The 15,000-nt window shown below is 40.3% G+C and overlaps 1 protein-coding gene across 2 annotated transcripts in view; it reads left to right on the forward strand.

The window, feature by feature from the left end:
• Positions 1 to 15,000, forward strand: part of esyt2a (extended synaptotagmin-like protein 2a) — a 98,930-nt gene that overhangs the window by 43,914 nt on the left and 40,016 nt on the right. For both annotated transcript variants that reach the window (XM_078263899.1, XM_078263901.1), the window contains exon 8: positions 3,900 to 3,955. In XM_078263899.1, coding sequence (XP_078120025.1) covers positions 3,900 to 3,955 — 56 coding nt within the window. The remainder of the gene's footprint in view (positions 1 to 3,899; positions 3,956 to 15,000) is intronic.

Consider the following 15,000-nt stretch of genomic DNA (forward strand, 5'->3'; position numbering starts at 1 on the left):
TTCACAGAATAAAACAAATCCTCCTGCTCCTTCTGACTGATTTGTTTACTCTTTTAAAATCAAATCATCCTATCGGGACGTAGAGCCTCCCTGTCTCAGCCTGTCTTGCTCAGGCCTGGTAGTCACTGCTTGCTCGCCTCACCTCTGCATCTCCATTAAGACTACACCCCATTTTAAAATTTTGATTTTTTGCCTCTATTCTCTGACAAAATGGTAGCAAGCAGTGAACCCAAACTCCAGGCTTCTTTATGGACACGACATCCATGTTTTAATACAGTCTGTGCAGCTGCTTGAACTGCAGCACCACTCCTTATATTTTTACTTCTACCAGGGTGAATTTTTAATACTACAACTACCATGCTGCTGCTATTATGACTACACTTAGTACTGCTGTACTGTTACAATCACTTTACCACCTCTGCATCCTTTGATGAAACTAATGCTAATGCAAATACTATTACTGCTGCTTTAACTCACACTTCTTTAGCTGCTTCTAGGGTTGGGCAGTATGATGTTATGTAATGAGGCTGTTTATACTAAAGCAGCTTTCCCCTAATGCTTTTGACCATATCATGTACTCATACTGCCACTGCTTTTATTATTGCTCCATCACAACTGCTACTAAATGGATTACTCCTATGACTACTGTACATTCAGGTATAACAGTACTGCTGCAACTACAACTGGTCCTGCTATAATCATTGCTGCCTGTACTGTTACTAGAGCACTACAACTTTACCTGCTGTTATTGCAGTATCAGTAATCCTAATAAACTGGTTCCTTTGCTAACCCAGTTTTCTATTGAAGTACAGTGGGTACGGAAAGTATTCAAACCCCTTTACATTTTTCCCTCTTTGTTTCATTGCAGCCATTTGCTAAAATCAAAAAAAGTTCATTTTATTTCTCATTAATGTACACTCAGCACCCCATCTTGACAGAAAAAAACAAATGTAGAAACTTTTGCAAATTTATTAAAAAAGAAAAACTGAAATATCACATGGTCATAAGTATTCAGACCCTTTGCTGTGACACTCATATTTAACTCACATGCTGTCCATTTCTTCTGATCCTCCTGGAGATGGTTCTACTCCTTCATTGGAGTCCTGCTGTGTTTAATTAAACTGATTGGACTTGATTAGGAAAGGCACACACCTGTCTATATAAGACCTTACAGCTCACAGTGCATGTCAGAGCAAATGAGAATCATGAGGTCGAAGGAACTGCCCAAGGAGCTCAGAGACAGAACTGTGGCAAGGCACAGATCTGGCCAAGGTTACAAAAGAATTTCTGCAGCACTCAAGGTTCCTAAGAGCACAGTGGCCTCCATAATCCTTAAATGGAAGAAGTTTGGGACGACCAGAACTCTTCCTAGACCTGGCCATCCAGCCAAACTGAGCAATCGTGGGAGAAGAGCCTTGGTGAGAGAGGTAAAGAAGAACCCAAAGATCACTGTGGCTGAGCTCCAGAGATGCAGTAGGGAGATGGGAGAAAGTTCCAAAAAGTCAGCTATCACTGCAGCCCTTCACCAGTCGGGGCTTTATGGCAGAGTGGCCCGACGGAAGCCTCTCCTCAGTGCAAGACATATGAAAGCCTGCATAGAGTTTGCCAAAAAACACATGAAGGACTCCCAGACTATGAGAAATAAGATTCTCTGGTCTGATGAGACCAAGATTGAACTTTTTGGCGTTAATTCTAAGCGGTATGTGTGGAGAAAACCAGGCACTGCTCATCACCTGCCCAATACAATCCCAACAGTGAAACATGGTGGTGGCAGCATCATGCTATGGGGGTGTTTTTCAGCTGCAGGGACAGGACGACTGGTTGCAATTGAAGGAAAGATGAATGTGGCCAAGTACAGAGAGATCCTGGAAGAAAACCTCATCCAGAGTGCTCAGGACCTCAGACTGGGCCGAAGGTTCACCTTCCAACAAGACAATGACCCTAAGCACACAGCTAACATAACAAAGGAGTGGCTTGGGAACAACTCTGTGACCATTCTTGACTGGCCCAGCCAGAGCCCTGACATAAACCCTATTGAGCATCTCTGGAGAGACCTGAAAATGGCTGTCCACCAACGTTCACCATCCAACCTGACGGAACTGGAGAGGATCTGCAAATCCAGGTGTGAAAAACTTGTTGCATCATTCCCAAGAAGACTCATGGCTGTACTAGCTCAAAAGGGTGCTTCTACTCAATACTGAGCAAAGGGTCTGAATACTTATGACCATGTGATATTTCAGTTTTTCTTTTTTAATAAATTTGCAAAAATGTCTACATTTCTGTTTTTTTCTGTCAAGATGGGGTGCTGAGTGTACATTAATGAGAAATAAAATGAACTTTTTTGATTTTAGCAAATGCCTGCAATGAAACAGAGTGAAACATGTAAAGGGGTCTGAATACTTTCCGTACCCACTGTATATAAGCATCAAAACTGGGTCAGAAAACCAGGTTAAGCTCCCATTCTGAATATGAGAATCTTGGTTAACGTGTAGATGTTCCCTTTTATGTAAGCTGCATCTGATTGTAGGGAACATGTTACATTTCATCATCTCTGCAAATGCAGATTTGCACATAATTTGTGTTGCAGTGTCAACATAAACATGGCCGTGTGCAGCACCTCCTATACGAATAAATTAGAAGACATTTCAGTGCACAAGTTTATTTTTCAGTTGTTAAATGCTCAGAGAACATCTAAAGGCCCTGACACACCAAGCCGACCGCCGGCCGTCGGTCTCAGCTGGGCTGACGGCAACTGACCGCCAGCCGAGTTTGTGCGTTGTTTTCGGCCGAACAGCCAATTAATCTGATTGGCTGTTCAGCTTGGAATCAACAGTGAGGAAAGCAAACAAACGTCTGTGACCGAGGAGTCGAGGAGGTACAAATTTGGGAAATGAGAAGGCCCATATAGTGTATATAGCTTCTTTTTTCATTTTTGATTCATCACTCAATCAATTTTCCTGAGCTTATGTAACGAGATCATTTCCCCGATGTGGGATCAGTTCTCTGTTCCAGCCGTGTTTTTTTTATTGGTGATGAGACACTTTTTCACATTAGGCGTCTTATTTTATTTACTCTCCTGATCCACTGTCATTTCTAACAGATGTTTTTTTGGTTATGTGATGTCATTTCCAAAGTACCTTACTACATACTTCCTGTTTGTATGAAGGCTAACCCAATCTGCTCTATTGATTATCGGGTTGATTGAATTAAAGTCAGGCTCCTCAGCTTCTGCTGACTCATGACGCCGTCAGAGAGGGGCTGATAATGTGTAGACAAAGAGCTTGGTGCAGGGAAACCTAACAGAGTATTTTACTGTCACTGATTGTTTCATACCAAAACTTTTATATTGAATGTGTCTGCTGTAGCTGAGAAAAGTTGCATATATTATATGAAGGAAATTTGCAGACATATAAGTTTTTCCTCAAATCATGCTTAGTGTTGGACTAATTCAGGCTTTTGAATTAGATTAATTGCCAATATTTTGTTCCAACATTCAGTTTATTTTATTATTTTGATGCCAGAACATTGCACAAAAATAATTCTTCAGGTGTTCCTTATTAGCCAACTTTTATGAATATCATAAAAACTAGCTGTTTCAATACGTTGTACAAATTCTTCCCACAAATCCTCGAACATGCAAACTTTATAGATTATGTTTGGTATTAAGATGTATTTATTTATAAGAACAATGCACATTATTAACATTTCTGTAAATGCGCCAGTGTTAGCCAGCTGGGTGATTTACAACAGTAGTCCTAGTTACCTAGCATGCATGTCTTTATGGTAGGAGCAAACCGGAGCACCAGGAGGAGTAGGGGATCATGTTTTACCTCCAAACCTTTCTCATCTTTTATTAAAATCTAAATCATCAATCAACATCAATCTTTTCTCTCTTTCAGTTGCTGGACATCAATTGGACGGGACTGACAAACATGCTGGACATTCCTGGTGTCAAGTAAGACTGCATGTAATGGGCTTTGAGTATGTCTCATGACTGTGTGTGTGTGTGTGTGTGTGTGTGTGTGTGTGTGTGTGTGTGTGTGTAATAGAGAAACAATTTCATAAATGTGTCCGTTTTGTCTCCACACTGTGTAAATACTATCTTTGGATCACAGTGCGCTACATGCAGCACACATCATGTTGACCCTAGTTTTAAGGCTCACTGTTACCTCTGACCTCTCTGTGGCGATCAGATCTAAGTGTTTTATTTATTGTTTACATAATTACCACATAATAAGCAGCACATTTTGAGCAGTTAACATTTTTATTTCATTTTTATTATCTAATTTAATTATCTGTCTGGCACTGCAATGTGGGAATATTTCAACCTCTTATTAGACTGGATGAAAATATTATTATGGTTTAACTGAACCCTACTTTCCAATGCAAACGTTGGACAAATTATTAAGGCACTAAAATGAATTCAGAGCGGATTCATTCAAATTTCTCATTTAAATATACAGTGAGACTGTGAGTGCCATTCAGTATGAAACATAGTTTCTCTCTGTGACTCACTCATTTGATCTATTAATCATCATAGGACATTTGAATGTCACAGAAACCTTGAATCACACATTATCTACTTCTCTTTATACATCCGTAGTAGAGCTTCTTGAAACTGACTGTTTTTTCTGTTTATTCCAAAATATAAGCTGGAATATAAAAAATAACACATTCAGTGTAGCATATATTTGACGAGAGAATAAAATAAAAAGCTTAAATATTGCAATAAACATGTTCTTTTAAAATCTGACTTTGCTCGAGATATGTGTCTAATTGTTTTTTTATTGCACTTCCTTGCATTATCTTAAATCCTAAAAACAGCCCAGATCATATATGCAACAAACAACAAAAGCTTGAAACCCAACCTGCCCATCCTGCAGAGTACTGTTACCACCCTGCTAACTATGTTCCTCTGTGTTGGCCTGTTGCTGTCTCCTGTGGGTTTACTGTTTGTTTTCAGCAGACAAACTTGCTGCGGTTTCCAAAAAGACTCCGCCCTGTGAAATGTAGCTTTCCTTGTTTGACGAGTTTGTGGGACAACTACAGTGTTGTGTGTGTGTGTGTGTGTGTCTACAGTGATCGAGCTGAAGACCTGCCCTCGCCCCACCCTCCCCACTCTCTTCCTGTTTGTTAGTGTGAGGGCTCATTATTTCCTCAGTGATGATTTGCATTTTCCCTGGAAAACCTTTATGGGTTTTTTGTGCGTGAGCAGACCAGGAATCCGCTTTAAAAAATAAAATTGTTGCATTCATTTGAAAATGTAATCTGAAACTGCTCCAGTATACACACTTTCAGTGGGAAATTGTGTTTGTAGTGAAGCAGTGCAGCTGTATTTTAATGCAGGTTGCTGCTGCCCTCTAGAGGAAATGAGGGGAAATATTTGTTGTCTGTATCATCCATGCATACAGTGCACACTGTATAAACAACATGAGGACAAAATCGAATATGCAGCTAATATTTTTAAAGTCCAGCTTAGAGTATGATAATTTAGAAGAGAAAGAGTTGGGAATCTACTTGGAAATGCCTTTCTGATAGTTCAGTCACATGTTCTGTATATTAAAGGCCCTGAAAAACTGTTTTCATAAAGGGTCAGTTCACCCAAACCACAAAAAAGCAAAGCTCTTTTCTCATTCAGCCTCTGGTGATAATATCTAGCCATAGAAATAGTGGGGTAGATATCAGCCTGTTGAGATTTCGGCCTCCTTGCAGACCCTGAATGGAATTTTGCATTTGGCTCCAGTAAAGGACTCCATAGTTCTGCTGGGAGACTTTGTACATGGGCAATAATGGAGACACCTGGAGAGGCGTGATTGGGAGCAACGACCTCTCTGATCTAAATCCTAGCGGTCATTGGTTGTTAGACTTCTGTGCTAGTCATCGATTGTCTATAACAAACACCACGTTCCTATATAAGGTGTACGTGGTACCAGAGCACTTTGGCCGAAGGTCAATAATCGATTTTGTGCTCAGATCTGAGGCAGCATGTTTTGGACAGTCTAGTAAAAAGAAGGGCGGAGCTGTCAACCGATCACCACGTGGTGGTGAGTTGGATCAGGGGGTTTGGGAAGACTATGGACAGACCTGGTAAGCACAAATGGGTAGTGCAGGTAGCGATGGGTATCCTTCGGATTGTATTGATACCGATATCCATACCGATACTGCCTATCAATATAATACTTATCAATACTCTTATCATTACTACTATCTATAATATGGTGCAAAAAATAAAGACATTAAAGGTTAAACTGTTATTTCATTTATACTTTTTTGCAGAAATAAGTTAAATTGTTTCCTGGGTTTCCTGTATATATAATGAGGGAGGATTAATTGCTACAAATTTCTGGCCTAACAAATACGGTATAAACCTTGAGGTCTAGAAAGGAGCACAATCTGTTTAGACTAGAGCTCGACCAATAAGGATTTTTAAGACCGATATCGATACAAATATTTGTTGATTTAAAAATCCGATATTCCGATATATCGGCCGATATATATTTAAAAAAAAAAATCCAGAAACGCGTAACAAAACATAAACAGATTTCCCTAACATTAGTTATTTGTAGTTATTTATGAATATGATAATGCAGTTTAAAAATTAACTTGTTTGTTTTATTTTCACAACAGAATAGAGGAACATCAAAATATATTAAAGTTTTGATAAATAAAATGTATAAAAATACAAACTTAAGATATGAAACTTAAGGTCCTTTGAACAAAAACACAATAACAAAAAAATCTAAGAGTGTTGCCAACAGGGACGTTGTAGAGCGCCCTCTGGTGGACAGACTATGCAGCGGCAACACTCAGAACATGGTTGAAGGGGGTTTTCGTCAGTTTGTATTTTATTTTTTAAATATTCATTTATTGGCCATTATAAATGCCGATACCGATAGTTTGGAAAATGCCTAATATTGGCCGATAATATCGGCCCACCGATATATCGGTCAGGCTCTAGTTTAGACCCCCCTTTTCCCATTGGGGGAAGGTGATTGATCTACTCCCCATCAACAAATCTTTGTTAATTAAAAATGGGGGAATAAAGATGCCTGCAGGAAGAATTACAGTACCTTTTCACCGAGCGCCAAATCTGAACCAGATGGGATACGATCACACCGCATCGTAGCCGACACTGCCTAACAGATCTGTTGGCAGATAGCACATCTGCCAAGCTGCCGAACCGCATTCAGCATCTCGGCATAGTTGTGTTTAATGATGCGATTCAGCGAGGGGAATATATCAGTACCTAGCGAGGTTATAATCGTTAACGAAAATGAACGAAATAACGAAAACTAGGTGGGGAAAAAACATTGTCATTAACTGAAATAAAAACGAGGCATTACAAAAAAAACAATAACTAAACTAAAACTGTAATGTCTGTTTGCAAAACTAACTAACATAAAATAAAATTATCGAGTAAATGTCCTTAGTTTTCGTCTTTGTCGATCTTTCATAGAGCAAATAACGTTATATCTCTCCGACCGTGACATTTCCCGTAGACATGTATAGTTTCCGACTGGGAACCCAGAAATCCCGACATTCCACGTCAAATTGAACACAACATGTCCGTGGCTCCGTCCCTCGCCTGGCATCATAGTGGTACCGAAAGTCGGAAGAAAGCGGCAGTCCTATTTGATTATGACTGTGTCAGATAAAAGCGCCTTGCAGTGGAAGGTGGTAAAATATGTGGTCAATTTATTACAGGGAAAAATCCCACGAATTTGAAAGTACATTTGAGAAGCGCATACAAGCTAGGAGGCTAACCTAGCTTACCTTAACAAGGTAAAGGAGAACGCAAAGCCCCCTTTCCCTGAAACAGAAGCTAACCCCGGTGCAGGGCATGGATGTATGGATACAGGGCCAGGCAGCATGACAGAGACAACAGCAGGACAGAGAACACTACAGGCGAGCTTTCACCGGCGACTTGACAGCTGCTGGTTAGTAAATATGCAGGAACACAAGCGGGGGAAGCGTGGGTTAATATGTGTATTGATACTGGGATGTCTACACAACTGTGTGATTTGATTGACTTCAAAAAGTTTGCCACTTTACTCGAACCAAAGTTGAAAACACCTGTTCATGTCTTCTTTAGTCTGTTGGCTATTTAGGTTTTTTCCTGGAACACGTCACTTACACATTTTGCACTTACTGCGGCGTCTTGTGTAGACTGTTTACATATTTATGACCATATGTATTTTATGTACTGGTGTTATTGTTGAATACATTGTGAATACATATTTCTAAAATTGTATGATGTTTTTGTTGAGTTATTACACAATACTTTTTCTGATCTTTTTGAATCCCCCGACAAATAACCCATATTACAAGAAAAGACTAAAACTAAAGTAAAACTAAGCATTTTCAAAAAATAAAAACTAAACTAAACTAGCAAAACCGCTTTAAAAACTAATTAAAACTAAACTGAATTTGAAAACAAAAAGTAAAAATGAAATAAAAATAAAAACTAATGAAAAATGCAAAACTGTAATAACCTTGGTACGTAGGTACCTGAACAGAGGGAATAATAGCACGTAAAGCAGTTGTCTTAGCTGCCTCATTCAGTGGCAACAAAGCCTATTTTGACCAATTCACTTTAAATCCTGAGAGTGCTCCAAACTCGTCTATATATTGATAAAAGGTGGGGGGGGTAGAATGTAGTGGGTCTTTAAGGAAGACCAAGACATCATCAGCATAAAGTGCCAGGTCATGTTGTGTGCCTTTAACCGTGATGGGTTTAATAACATATGAGAGTCGAATCATCTGTGCCAAGCGTTCAAGTGAGAGTGCAAAAAGGCTCCGGCTTAAAGGACAACCCTGGCAAGAGGATCTCGATACCGGAAATAAGGTGGAGCAGTGATTACCTGTAAGCACCACTGTGAGGGATTTGCATATAGCACCTTAGTTCATTTTATGAAGCCCTATCCAAAGCCCATCACCTCTATAACTGACCAAAAAAAGGACCATTCAAGGTGGTCAAACGCCTTCATTGCATCAAGTGATAATACAGCTAACAGGACTTTAATGTCCACAGAAGCATCAATTACATGTAGCAGCCGTCAGACATTATCAGAGGCTAGGCGTGACTTAATGAAGCAAGTCTGGTCGCAGTGCACCAGCGATGGAATATAAAACTGCAGGCAACGGGAGAGGACCTTGGCGTAAATTTTAATGTCAGCATTCAGGAGACTAAGGGGCCTATAGTTACTACATTCAGTTGGATCTTTCGAAGTAAGGAAATTACTGCAATATTCATGTCAGAAAGAGCCCTTATCCACTGAGAAATTGTAGAAATTGGGCCTAGGAGGTCTGAGAAGGCTAAGTATAGTTCTTGAGCTCTTCAAGTGAGATTGGCATGGCCAGAATATTTGCGTCATCCTCAACAAGGCGAGGCATGTTCAAATGAGCTAAAAAGTTGTCACATTTGCTCTTGTCAAAGGATACGTCTGATTCGTAAAGGTTAGACTAAAAACAATGAAAAGTGTCATTGATTTGTGCAGAGTCAGTGGTGCAATTTAATTAAGGAAATGTCTGAAAATTGTTCATTCGATATAATTTTCATGGCTAAAAGGTGGCTGGGTCTAGATCCGTGAAAGTAATATTGTTGTCTGGTCCTGTGGATCAAACATTCTGATTGCTGCTTAAGAATAATGTTAATTTCTTTCTTCCACTTTACGTTACAGAGCTATGTCTTCTGAATAATTGGCATAAGTGTTTTCCAGTTCTTGTAATTTAGATTGTTGAGCTTTACGTTGATCGGAGGCAAATAATGTAGTATTACTCCTGATGAAACCTTTGATCGAATGCCACAATATCCTAGGGTCGTCAACCAAGCCGAAATTAAAATCTATAAACTCTGAGTTTCTCCACAAACTGCATCTTAAATCCCTCCTGCTTCAGCAGAGTGGTGTTGAAATACCATCACTGTGCACGTGAAGACATACAGCTGAACACCACAATGCAGAATATGGCTTTATGGTCAGAGGGGGTTATAGGCAGTAAATTAACATTATGTAAGTCTTGGAAGAGCTTTGGGGATGCAAATAAATAGTCAATCCTAGAGGAGGACTTGTGACAAGCAGTGAAAAAGGTGTAGTCTTTCACAGATAGGTTAGTCACGCTCCACACATCTGTGAGCCTAAGACCGTTTACCCAAGCCTGTAATGCAGAGGATGCTAGTTCCTGGTCCCTAGTCTCTGAACCACCAGACCTGTCTTCAGCTGAATTCCAAACTGCATCAAAATCAGTAATCATAACTCCAGCATAATATTAGTCAAGTCACTATATACATTTTGATCAAAACAATTTGGTGCGTATGCGGATAAGAAAGCGATTGTCTTGTCATTAAGTTCTGCTTTGGCTAAAGTCAACCTACCTGCTGTATCAGACCATTTGTCCTGCAGTCTGATTTTAAGATTTCTTCTAGCTATTATAGCTACACCCTTGCTCTTTGTGAGGGATGAGGAAGATGCTATAACATGATAAAACTTATCGGCTAGGCGCCTGACATCCCCACTCAAGAGATGCTTTTCTTGTAATAATGCGGTCAACTTTCCTCTTTCATAACAACCCTAATGTGCTAACCCTTTTATGGTGGGGCATTCAAACCACCAGAGTTCCAATTTAAGATGTTACGTTCTGACATATTTTAGACCTTTGGTCCCAACCAGAGTGTCAAGTAACATTTGAGTGCAGCACCGGCGACCATCAGACATAACCAGTAAAGGTAACCATTCCACTACTATAAACTATAAAGTTAAACTAACACATATGTCTTACAATGTGTTACATAACAGACTCCACATGTACAATACTCACATTTTCCTCACGAACACACAAACATGACAAAATGTAGAAAAGGAATAAGGAAAATGTCCGCTCTCTCTCTAAACAAACATCAAAGCGCAGTGCCGCTCACTCAATCAACATCAGACTGCAACTTCTGTACAGTTTAGGATTCTTTCACTGCTTTAGTTTGCCGCCAGACAGACATTTTTGCACAAAAATAAGCTGCCCTTTGCAACAGTACAAGGTTGATTTCTGGTACAGCGATGTCTCCTCCAAACTCATTATAGTGCACTGACTGCGCTGATCACCATCTCCATAAAGTAACAGACTAATTATGCATAAGTACCTCACCCATGTCTTATGTTCTGTTGTTCCGCACTTTATTAGTTATATTATTAACTTTTGTTAGGATTTCACTGTGTGTGAATTGTTAACACAATAGACAGTATTTCAATACATATAGCATTTGTTGCATCATTTAAATGTTAAGAAAAGTGATAGGGTGAGTTCTGGGTCTCAGTCAGCTGCTTGTTTAAAGCATTTGATGTGAAACATGTTAAATAAAAGTGCTTTGAATTCAGACGTATATATGATTATTCACATCTGCAAATTATTTGTCCTTATTGCTATATCTGTTACCTTAACTGTTGATTGTGCCATTTTAAGTTATGTATTCAGCTATATCAAATCATCAGAAAATAAGGGGGTATTATGTAGATATTCTAATTACCCTAACTATGATTTTAAAATAGTTACAAAGCAAAATTATGAGTTTCTGCAACTATGAGTTGAGTTAAGATAAGTAAGGTTTTAAAGTGATCTTAACTTATTGTTATGAGTTACAGTGTCCGTGCATGTGTGTGTGTGCAGATCTATAACACTTCCTTTTGACAGTGTGATGATTCTGCAGAAAAAAGCAAAAACAAACTGGTAAATGACAACCAGGATGAGAGATTAAAATGCTTCTCACAATTTTAATAAACAAATGTTTCTAATTAAAAACCTTTATTTATCCAGGTAAGTCGATTGAGAACAACTTTTCATTTCCAACGTCACATTCACACAGTTCCACATTCATACCTGGAAGCTGCCCAGTACCACCACAGTCTGATCTGATCACATTCATACCTGGAAGCTGCCCAGTACCACCACAGTCTGATCTGATCACATTCATACCTGGAAGCTGCCCAGTATAACCACAGTCTGATCTGATCACATTCATACCTGGAAGCTGCCCAGTACAACCACAGTCTGATCTGATCACATTCATACTGGAAGCTGCCCAGTACTACCACAGTCTGATCTGATCACATTCATACTGGAAGCTGCCCAGTACAACCACAGTCTCATCTGACCACATTCATACCTGGAAGCTGCCCAGTACAACCCCAGTCTGATTTGATCACATTCATACCTGGAAGCTGCCCAGTACAACCCACAGTCTGATCTGACCACATTCATACCTGGAAGCTGTCCAGTACCACCACAGTCTGATCTGATCACATTCATACCTGGAAGCTGCCCAGTACAACCCCAGTCTGATCTGATCACATTCATACCTGGAAGCTGCCCAGTACAACCACAGTCTGATCTGATCACATTCATACCTGGAAGCTGCCCAGTACAACCACAGTCTGATCTGATCACATTCATACGTGGAAGCCTCCCAGTACTACCACAGTCTGATCTGATCACATTCATACCTGGAAGCTGCCCAGTACTACCACAGTCTGATCTGACCACATTCATACCTGGAAGCCTCCCAGTACTACCACAGTCTGATCTGATCACATTCATACGTGGAAGCCTCCCAGTACTACCACAGTCTGATCTGATCACATTCATACCTGGAAGCTGCCCACTACTACCACAGTCTGATCTGCTGGCCAGTGAGCAGCTCCACTGGAGCAGTTGGGGTTAAGGACCTTGCTCAAGGGCACCTCAGTGGTGGTAATGAGGGAGGGACAAGCACTGCTCTTTCACTTTTCCCCATCCAGATTTGATCCTGTCGGTCTGGGGATTGAACCAACGACCTCCTGTTCCCAAGCTCGCTTCATTAACCTTTAGGTCACCACTGCCTAAATCTTGTTTGATTGAAAGCCAAAGCTGGTAGAACATTTTTTTTATACTTTTTTTTATACTGTTCTGTTTAGGGATGTAACGGTATGAAAATTTAACCTCACGGTTATAGTGACCAAAATGATCACGGTTTTCTGTATTATCGCGGTGTTTTTAAAAGTGTGTTCAATATGTTCAGAAACCACTGACAGGCCTACCCAAGCTGAAATAGTTTTAAAAAGTGTAACAGTGTTTATTATATTACAAAAATATAGGCTTGTAAAAACTATTGAAAACTGGCTGCTGAAACACCTGTAAGAACCTGAACCAGAGATGTCTGACTGAGATCCAGGAAGATTTATTTACAACTCCAACATGAAGTTAACTATGAAGTTGTATTTGACGTTACAGGTGAAGTTGGATGTGGTAAGCATCTGACTTACTAAGAACATTATTTACCAAAAACTAAATGTTATAGCCACCAACATATAACAAGGAACAATACTAAGAATTACATTCATTTCTCTGTAATAATTAACATAAATGTAACATATTGCTTAGTAACATAAACTGAGAATAAGCCACATCTATTACAGCACACATATCCATAACGGAGCAAACTGTGTAATACACTTTAATAGCTAAGCACGTGGCTCAACAGGCTAGTCTGTTTACTGGTGATTGCACCTTGCTAGCAAACACTACCTGAATATCAACACGTGGCTGCACAAGTAATATTAAACAATCTATCAGCTATGCAATAAGAAACACCGCAACAGCAATATTATCAAGGCGATAATATCTCTCTCTCTCTCTCTCTCGCCAAATAAATGTCATGTCATAACAGGGGGAAAACTTAATCCACATCGTAGCAGAACACTTATTAAATATGAATACACCACGTAGCTTTAATATTTACACACAACGAGGCAGTAAAAGCCATGACAATTTAGCAAGCTACAGAATAGTTTAAGGAGAACCACGTGACCGGCGGCCGCTATGGTTGCAATAGACTGAGTTCCTAAACTCGCCTCCGTATTTCATTAAATAACCAGGTCTATTACTTTTTCTTCGACGCCAAATCGTTTTGTCTGTTGTCACAGTGACTCGGTGAAACGCCTGCAGGCACGAAAGAGCGGGTCTCGTTGTCGCCTGGGCCGTCTACTCGTTCGGAGGAGTTTGCTAGCCTGTCTGCGGCTAATGGAGTGGTGGCTAACGGAGCAGCTAATGTGAACACGCTCTCTAATATGGAGGAATTAATCGACCGGGTCTTGGAGAAGCAGCTAAGTGTGCTGAAATCAGTGATCTACAGCGCGGTGAAGGAAGTGCTGGCCTCGAAGCAACACATCGGGGCAGAACCTGAGAAGCAGGAAAGCATGGTATGTGAGCCGGACTGTCTGCGTCACACTCAAGATCCAGCGGCTTTGACTACCTGAAGAGATACAACACGAGCTGGCACTGCACGCTGAACGCAACTCAGACTCATTCATTTGCCGCGCTGCCCTGGGAACGACCCACGGTGGGAGAGGGTTCGCCTTCACTCCGGCTGCGGAGCAGGGTGTGGGACTTTGATTTGATGCCGGGGGCCGCGACTGGAGGACTCAGCACCTGTGGACTAACGGTATTTGGGCCACTGTACCGAGTTTGACTGGAAGACCCTGTGTGTAAGTTTTGACACCAACCGTTGGAGGGACACCTAATCAGACTTTAAGGAATGATGAATGCTAGCTACTCAGTCGAAGCCGAGCATTAAAGGGACACTTAACCAGATTGAAAATACATGATAAATGCTGGCTGGTGAGTTAATGAATGCATCTACTCAGTCTACAATCTATATTTTTGAGGACACTTAATCGGGCTGAAAAAAGGGAACATGATGAATCCTGAGGATGCGCTATGTAAGTTTTGTAACTAAACTTTAAAGAGACACTTAACCAGACTGAAGGTGCATGATAACTACTGGCTGGTAATCCTAAGGATACTGTATGTAAATTTTGAAGTCAAGCTTTAATGGGACACTTAACCAGAATGAAAATACCTAAATGCTGGCTGGTCAGTTTACAGTTTACGTTTGTTAACAGTTAAGCTAGACTGAAAGAACATGAGGGATACGATCTGTTTAGCTCATAGTCTGCTTATTGCTCCAACTAAATTGGT

The sequence above is a fragment of the Sander vitreus genome, chromosome 12 (assembly GCF_031162955.1).
Source record: "Sander vitreus isolate 19-12246 chromosome 12, sanVit1, whole genome shotgun sequence".
NCBI lineage: Eukaryota > Metazoa > Chordata > Actinopteri > Perciformes > Percidae > Sander > Sander vitreus.